The sequence below is a fragment of the Bombus vosnesenskii genome, unplaced genomic scaffold, assembly GCF_011952255.1.
Source record: "Bombus vosnesenskii isolate JDL3184/JDL3185 unplaced genomic scaffold, Bvos_JDL3184-5_v1.1 scf7180000013353, whole genome shotgun sequence".
NCBI classification, from domain to species: Eukaryota; Metazoa; Arthropoda; class Insecta; order Hymenoptera; family Apidae; genus Bombus; species Bombus vosnesenskii.
Genome location: NW_022882989.1, coordinates 322501 through 331649, shown reverse-complemented (window position 1 = coordinate 331649; position 9149 = coordinate 322501). Strand labels below are relative to the sequence as shown.

The 9149-nt window shown below is 30.0% G+C and overlaps 2 protein-coding genes across 3 annotated transcripts in view; one reads left to right on the top strand and one right to left on the bottom strand.

The window, feature by feature from the left end:
- Positions 1–637: 637 nt before the first annotated feature.
- On the top strand, positions 638–6246 carry LOC117237021 (lysosomal alpha-glucosidase-like). 2 transcript variants are annotated; one of them, XM_033500593.1, is made up of 17 exons: positions 638–654; positions 806–1213; positions 1291–1769; positions 2363–2537; positions 2638–2728; positions 2808–2976; positions 3045–3114; positions 3207–3311; positions 3387–3644; positions 3740–3942; positions 4026–4133; positions 4219–4396; positions 4493–4641; positions 4703–4787; positions 4888–5158; positions 5704–5903; positions 6049–6246. In XM_033500593.1, the coding sequence occupies exons 2-17, from the start codon at positions 869–871 to the stop codon at positions 6145–6147; spliced, it is 2985 nt and encodes a 994-aa protein (XP_033356484.1). In that variant the 5' UTR covers positions 638–654; positions 806–868; the 3' UTR covers positions 6148–6246. The 2 variants fall into 2 exon arrangements, with proteins under 2 accessions (XP_033356484.1, XP_033356485.1); XM_033500594.1 differs by lacking the exon at positions 638–654 and having other exon boundaries at positions 804–1213.
- Positions 6247–6306: 60 nt separating this feature from the next.
- Positions 6307–9149, bottom strand: part of LOC117237022 (zinc finger protein 33A-like) — a 6521-nt gene continuing 3678 nt past the window's right edge. The window contains exon 1 of the mRNA XM_033500595.1: positions 6307–9149. This exon is cut by the window's right edge and continues 3678 nt beyond it. The gene's annotated coding sequence lies outside the window, so the exon portion shown is untranslated.

Sequence of the window (9149 nt, the reverse complement as noted above, 5' to 3'; positions counted from 1 at the left end):
ACAAGGAAATTAGGAAAGGACAACAAAACATTACTAGGAACATTCTTAATTCGCGTGCAAAACAGATCAATCATGCTAAAAACTAGCTGAATATTGTGCAGCTACAAATCATAGCGACCGACTGACGATCGAAGAAGGAAAATTTATAAGGCCAAACAATATGATCGAATTATATAACAATATCGTGGTCTCATTTTAATCAAAAAAATTTCACTATGTTAATAAAATTTTTAATTAACAAAGTATTAAAAATAGATAAGTTTCATCGTTACATTAGTGTTGTCTTACAGATGCAAAGATATGTGAAGCAACTGCGAGCCGTTTATTGTCATAAAATGGTCGCCCCAAACGCCATGTATCATGTACTTACCTAAGTGTCTACATAGTATCAGTAGCGTGAGCAGTGAGCATTCTCATTTCCTCTCTGTACAAAATAATGCTCGATGATAAGTGGGATTTTCATGTTGTATATAAGAGAACATTTTAATACTAATAAAATATATATAGTGGGAAATTTAGTTAAATATATTATTGTAGAAGATAATCATGTTTGACGTATTACAACGTGCATAAGTCTGTAAAAATAATGAAGATTCATGTTTCTTATATGTATTAATAGTATGTATATGGTTATCTTTTGTACGTGGCTCTTAAAGGTTATGTATTATTATGTTATGTATTATAGATATATTTGTATAGAAACTGATATCTTAGATTACTTTTCATTGGTAAATTTTAGTCCTTTTAACTGTTTTTTATCAACTTTCTTATTTTCAACCTAATTCTATTTAATTTTCTTATTAAAGGTGGTGGCCTATTTAATACTCAAAGAGATACAAAATACCGAAGTTAATTAACGAATTAACGAATGAAGAAATTTATAAAAACAATAGAAATGAATGTGAAAGATATACAACAATTTGTACCAAAAAATAAGGTTTTAGATAGATATTCCAAGTATATATTAACATATAATTTTCTGAAATTGATCATGTTCATTATTCTGCTTGGTATAATAATAGTATTTTTACAACAAAGCAAATGCATTATTATAGAAGAATATAAAATAGATATAATCTCTAGAAATGACGAAATTCTACAGAATACGAATTATAAACTGGTTAATGATTCTATGATATTATCTAAAAAAGAAAATTTTGAATATGATATAGAATCTCATGACACAATATTGAAATTTCCTAGAATTGTGCAAGTGAGTTTCAAATATTATAATTAAAAAGCATGATTGCAGGTTATAATAATCATTGTTTTATAACTTTTATTCATTAGAAGCAGTGCAATAACATTCCCGTTACATTACGCTTTGATTGTCATCCTGAAGATGGAGCATCCGAATTATCCTGTAGAAATAGAGGTTGTTGTTGGAATTCTCTTAACAAAAAAATATCAACGACAAGACCTGTTCCTTTGAATCTTCCATATTGTTATTATCCAAGTGATTGGAGCATATACAGGTATCAAAATTTTAGTAAAGAAGGAAACAACTTTTTTGGATTCCTCAAACAAATAAAAAGCTCCTTTTATGAAGATGACCTACCACTGGTTAAAGTAGAAACCAGCACTATAGATGATACTATTCTACGTATAAAAATATATGATCCTCTTAAGAAACGATATGAACCACCATGGCCTCTCAGAGCAGATCCCAAACCATTTTTTCAAAAAAACGTTAATGCAAAATACAAATTAGAAATTGATAATACTAAACCTGGTTTTAAAGTATACAGAACCTTAGATGATACAGTGATGTGAGTAACATTTGTAACATATGAATTTTGTGTTACTTTTATCCTATATGTGTATGAACATATATACATATAGTGTGTCCAGTTTATCTATAAACAGTTAAATATCTCAAAAAAATATGAGAGATACAAGAGATTGATTCAGACAAAAGTTTGAGCATATTAGGGGTACATTCGTGCTGGTATTTCTGGTATATCATCTTGAAGTGATCTTGAAATGACCTAAGAGTATTGCATTAAAGTTTCTTGTATAGTTTTTATTACAATGTTGGCAGTATTTTGGTAACTTTATCATTTTATATTTCGAAATTATGTTACGTATATGTATCAGCTATAAAAATATATAATAAAAAATATAGAGATGCATTTAAAAACTTTAATGTAATGTTCACAGGGCACTTCAGGATCATTTCAAGGTGATATAAATACCAACGTATGAGACTCTTAATATTCTAATCTTTGCCTGAATCATTTTTACGTATCTTTTATATTTCTCGAAATATTTAACTGTTCACAGATAAACTGGACAGCTATGTATATACGTATATACACATATGTATATATAATACAACTATTTTTATTTTTTTCATATCCAGATTTGACTCTATTAATACAGGAGGTTTCATATTTGCTGATCAGTTTTTGCAGATAAGCGCTCTTTTGCCGAGCCATAATATTTATGGTATTGGCGAACATAAAACGAAGCTAAAATTAAATACTAATTGGCAAATGTTTACATTATTGAACAAGGATCAACCACCAATAGAAAATGTATGTTGATTCATTTTAAGACATTATTTAAATTTACACTTTGTTTCTACTTGACATTTTTTAACATATATATTTATAAAGACAAGCTTTCAAAATCTAGGCAAATTTATATGGATCTCATCCCTTCTATCTCATAATTGAAAATTCCGGAAGGTCTCACGGGCTTCTATTTCTCAATAGTAATGCAATGGGTAAATGATGTTAAAAGTAATCTTTTCTTTATATTATATAATTCGCTGAAATATGTGTCATAACGTCTGCTATTTGTAGATGTGATATTACAACCGTCGCCTGCTATTACCTTTCGAACTATTGGCGGTGTTTTTGATATATATTTCTTTCTGGGTCCAACCCCGATAGATGTCATAAAACAATATTCTGAGATAATAGGCAAACCATTTCTCCCACCATATTGGTCTCTTGGTTTTCATTTATGCAGGTAGGAAAGTTATCTCATTGCAAAATAATTGTTATTATATTCTTATTATATTTTCCAAAATTGTGCAGATACGGATATGGAACCTTAGAAAAAACAAAGGAAATATGGAATAGAACCATAGCAGCGGGAATTCCATTTGTAACATGTTTTACATAAATCATTAAATTCATATTCTTTAAACGAATATGTAATAGATGAAGTTTAACCATTTTCATTCATTTTATTTTCAGGATACTCAATGGAATGATTTAGATTACATGGATAAAAATAACGATTTCACATATAATCCAAAAACATTTAAGGAGTTACCACAATTTGTGAATGAAATACATTCAGTATGATTTGAAGTTATATATACATGTAAAAAATATACAAATTTAATATGATGCATAACATTCTATATATTGTAGAGAGGAATGCATTATATTCCCTTAATCGATGCGGGAATATCTGGTTCTGAAAAGCACGGAACTTATTTGCCATATGATGAAGGTATGAAAGAAGATATATTTATAAAAGATGGAGCAACTGATCAGCCATTTGTTGGCAAGACGTGGAATTTTGTTTCTACTGTGTGGCCTGATTTTACGAATCCCAAAACGCAAAACTATTATTTCCACATGATGAGCAACATGCATGATAGTTTTGCATACGACGGTGCTTGGATCGTATGCATACATATTTTCTATTATCTATTAGTGAAAATAAAATTGTCTTACATTAATAATATTCATCTTTGCTTTGTGTTTTTACCTACTGCTAGGATATGAATGAGCCATCTAATTTTTACGATGGACATAAAAATGGATGTCCAAAAAGTAAATTGGATTATCCAAAATATGTACCGAACGTTGTAGGAGACATACTCGCAACAAAAACATTGTGCATGAACGCTAAGCATTACTTAGGTCTTCATTATGATCTTCATAATACTTATGGCACAAGTCAAGCAATAGCAACGAATTAGTAAGTACGCTATTAATCATAAAAGAACTTATAAGTGAAGTATAAAGCATAGTTAAATTACGTAACATTGGCAATGTACACAGTGCACTGACCAATATTCGACGAAAAAGACCATTTATAATATCGCGTTCAACTTGGGTGGGTCATGGGCACTATGCTGGTCATTGGACAGGAGATGTTTATTCCTCATGGTAATTGTTGCGCCTAGTGTTTATAAATATTCATAAATATTTATTAAATATTCGCATTTTACGTAATACATTGGACATACGTTAGGCACGATTTAAAAATGAGTATTCCAGCAATATTGTTGATGAATTTTTACCAAATACCAATGGTTGGTGCTGACATTTGTGGATTTAATGGAAATACAACAGCGGCATTATGTAATCGTTGGATGCAACTTGGTGCATTTTATCCTTTTTCTCGTAATCATAATTCCGACGATACAATCGTTTGTATTTATGAATTCTTACTGCATGAAGACCATTAAATTCAATTATTTCTTTCAAACGATATGTCTAATATTATTATTATATATCATTTATAGGAACAAGATCCAGTTGCTATGGGCGATTTAGTAATAAAATCATCAAAGCGTGCCCTTACGATACGTTACTGGTTGTTACCCTATTTATATACGTTATTATTTCGAGCACATAAATTTGGAGAAACTGTAGCACGACCATTATTCTTTGAGTAAGTGTATTGACCATATACGACCTGTTTAGAGTGCTTGTAAGATTTAACATTCTTTTAGATACTCGAACGATTCGGCCACATACGATATCGACACTCAGTTCTTATGGGGTAGTTCTTTGATGATAATTCCAGTTTTAGAAGAAGTAAGTTAAGGTCCATGTTAATAAATCACTAATATTTAAATAGTTAAAACAGTCATATTTTTTTTTTTTTTTTTTGATGCACTCCATTCCTGATTATTAGAACAAAACGAAAGTATCAGCTTATTTACCACATGGAGTGTGGTATAATTTTTATACAAAAGAATCCGTCTTCGCGCTGGGTAAATATTACACGATGAATGCGCCACTCGATACTATACCATTGATGATTCGCGGAGGATCCATTTTACCAGTACAGAAACCAGCTGATACTACAACTAGCAGTAGAAAGAATAATTTCGAATTATTGATTACTTTGGATCATGTGAAAAAGGCAAAAGGCGAACTATATTGGGATGATGGCGATAGTTTAGGTATATATTGCATTGATGCCATAGTTAGTAGTATTAATTTCTATAGAAAAGGATAGACCTTACTGATTTCATTGACCGCCGTTCGGCCTTAGTTTTGCGAAATGTATATGATCTTTTTAGGACTAGATTTCGGTTCGACTGTTGGTTTGAGCTGGTTCAGGTAAGATTTAGGTTAAATAATAAATGTATATGGAATTTATGATAATAATATAGGAGAGACCATCTAATTGATTTCATTGAACATAATGTTCACATGGAACATTATGCTGGGTCTATAACAGAATTTTTGTCTCATCGGTAATACGATTACGGCAGTCTCAAAAAATAAAACTGTAATTATTTTTTATATTTATTGCCTAATAATCAAAATACCATCGGAAACTAAAGTTGAGCGGTGGTCATATGCACGTAAAAGTGAAATTACTCAGAATGCTGATCTCAACAACATATATCAAAATCAATAAGAATGATAAAGCACGCCCTTTTCTACATAATTACTTAAATTTTGCATAAGCTTGTTTTAATAAGCGGATGTGTATTTACAGATTCGCTGGAGAAGGAACAATTTGTATGGTCAGTTTTCACCATTGAGAATGATACTCTATCCACTGCCAAAGCAATGAAGAGTTCTTTTAATGAAAAAATGATCTTAGGAGGAATACAAATATGGGGAATAACATCTAATATTTCACGAGTATCTTTAAACAATCACGAAATACAATTTAAATATGACAGCAAAGAAAATGTGAGTTTTCTATTCTTATAATTAGAATGATAAAAGCGTGACAACTATTTTCAAATTCTAATGAAATTGTTCTGATTGTATAACTTTTATCTTTTTTTGCATATTCAACATGTAAAAATATGAATTACCTAAAGTAATTTTTCAGTGTTTGAACATAAGCAACTTACAAATAGACTTAAGAGAGAATTTCTTGCTTTCTTGGGAATACACTGATTTTGAACAACACGATGACAGTAACAAATGACAGTAAACTTGCTCAAAATATATGTTCACTTGTATTACATATAATATTGTTGCTACAGGTATGATATACAAAATATATTTCAATCGTTTTTAGTATTAATTTTACTATAATACTCTATTTGTATACATATATTCCTACATGTTAAAGCACATATTTTTGGAATAAAGAAGAGAAGCATTTTATTGAAATAACTGCACAATTGACTATACAATAAAGTAGAATACGTTATGGCACTAGAACGAATAAAAATAATAAGTATACATAATTCGAAATGTTTCGAAATAATCCATTCTCCGCGTGTTAATTAGAACGTAATTAAATGTAACGCAGACTTTACATATAGTTCGTTCATAATTGAAAGCAATAGAAAATATAACAACACAGGTAATCGATCATCACACAATAGATAATGTTGAATGAAAAATTTCACTTTGGCACCGTTTAACGTATATAAAATAAAGCAATTCGAGCACTTAAACAGCATCATCATTAAAACATTGAAATCCTTCTTTGAATTCTATATGCGTATTTACAATCATGTAAGTGTGCCTTACGACCTCGATCTATATTCAGTGTCTTCTATGACCTTTATTTGCATTTCTATAGCAGAAAGTAGATTCTCATCTTTGGAATAAATTTCAATGCGACTAGCCCAAACCGACTGTAGTCCTTGTCAATATACATATATACGTCGTGTAAGTAACCTATCGTACTTACATACGCTTGCTTGAATTTTTATAAGACGAATACGTAGACACGTATCGAATAAATGATGGATGATTTCGTTGAGATCTTTGTTTCAAATTTTCAAACGTCATTTGTTAGAAAATAATTACTTTTATCGGATCATTTTGTCGTACGAAATGACCTATACAAACATTTGATTTTATCGGGTTTCATAAACTAAAACTCGTAAAACTATGAAATTAACACGATGTAATTATATGTAGAAAATGTTTGAAACATTTACAAAATATAAAATATTAATCTAGTATGTGGTACCTTTTCACATATGGATATTATACATATTGGAAAAGTTTCTAACAAATTGATAATTATTACTCGGTATAATATTATCGCACTACGTAATATACACAATTGTATAATTAATTATATATTTTTCTATTTGTATTGCATACTAATAAAACAAAATAACATACTTAATTGTATGTAATATTAGTAATATACGTGTATACATATTTTTTATTCTTCTCAACTATATTAATCTTGCAACTTTAATCATTATTGTCTGCTCACATTTACTTATGCCTATTTAAAAGATGAACTTGCGTTTTATGCGTACGAGCATATTTATTAAACATATTAACGTTAATATGCACGATTTACGCACTGAAACGAACAAATATACGCTAACGAGAATTACACAACGTACATATGAGAAAAGGAAATAACGACTATAAGGCTTTTAGGTATTGGAAGTCTCCCGTTTGACAACGGGGCCACGAACACAACAGAGTTCCATGTAGCACCGCGCGTCTTTTTTTAGATTTGAAAAAGATTCTACGAAAAGATCGAAAATGTTGCTCTTTTCACAAATTTTCTATTCAAATGAAAATAACGTATCGTATAATCTAGAAAAAAGAAACAAACAGAAAGTAAAATAATGGCAAGAAAGATATCACAAAGGAAAATCAATAAAGTTTATATACATTTAACTTGAACGTTATACTTGTGCAGTAACTTGCACACAACAATGAATGTATCTATAAATATAAAATGCTTACGTCTAATTCATGGAATATATGTATTGCTACAAACACATACAGTAGCCTACATTGGTATTTAGCCTCTTCGAATTAAGTAAGAAATTACCCAAAAACTTGAACTACGATACTCGTATCATCATTCAGACATATCTACATATTAATTTACACAACAACAAATTTTCTAATCGATTTTTTCTGTGTCCGCTCCCGTTCTCCCTTCCTGTTTACTTATCGTCATCATCAGTATCATCATCATTAACAAAATATATCTCCAGTTACGGCAAATACAAATGCATTTTCAATTTATTGCCATACGTACACCTTTCAATTTGTTGTTCGTAATCGATAATATTAGCCATCATCGTAACATGCATAATATCATCTCATACATTTTTGTACAAGCGATGAAAATGAGCAGCACGTAGTACACCCATCTGGACGATATTATATAATAAATAAAAAAGAGTTATTAATATTACCATGGGCAAGAAATAGTATGACGCATGGCACCCTGAAGAAAACGTAGCCCGTTGACTGTTAAAAATATCTGTACGGTAGCAGATATACTTATATATTCGTTAACGAGGAACAACTCATGAAATTGAAGTATCATATCACTTAGAATCACATAAATCACAATGAAAATTATATATCGTGTATATTATCGCTTTATACTTTGCGTAAAAGTATAAAATCTACGTATTTTCATATTGTTCGTACGAGTTTTTGCAGTACAAACAAACAACATGGCACGCGATGTACATATAACTAATTTATCACAAAGCAAATTGAATACCGACTTTTCAATTTTAGATGATGAAATATTAAAGTATTTATCAAGTCTATTAGTTTTTACACAACTCGGTATTACTTGTACAAAACGTAGTCAGTGTAAAACTCATTCTGAATATCATTAAAGTGCATGCTATGTCGTAAATCGATTTTATATTTGATCTTTCATAATACGGAAAGAGGAATAAAACGGCAGAAGTAGAAACGGTGATTATAACGAGTCGCTTGCCTATTATTAGGAATATTACATTTGCACTTTGGACTAGCAAGTACTAATTTTATACTATATGAAAGAACGTCTGTGCATCGAAATTCTAATAAATAATCACTAATGATTTCGTTTCTTAAAATTAGATTATTATTACTAGGTAGCCTGTTCTGTTCACTGACAGATACGTATCGTTTCGCTTAGTTACTTGAAATCTTCTGTTATTTGTTCACCTGTACCTATATCTACCCACTGTCCATCCATGTAATCATTGT

Coding starts and splice junctions, on each gene's coding strand:
- LOC117237021 (XM_033500593.1), top strand. CDS start 869: ATGAAGAAATTTATAAAAACAATAGAAATGAATGTGAAAGATATACAA. Junction 2,729..2,807: donor TCTCAATAGTAATGCAATGG/GTAAATGATGTT, acceptor TGCTATTTGTAG/ATGTGATATTACAACCGTCG. Junction 4,397..4,492: donor ATAATTCCGACGATACAATC/GTTTGTATTTAT, acceptor TATCATTTATAG/GAACAAGATCCAGTTGCTAT.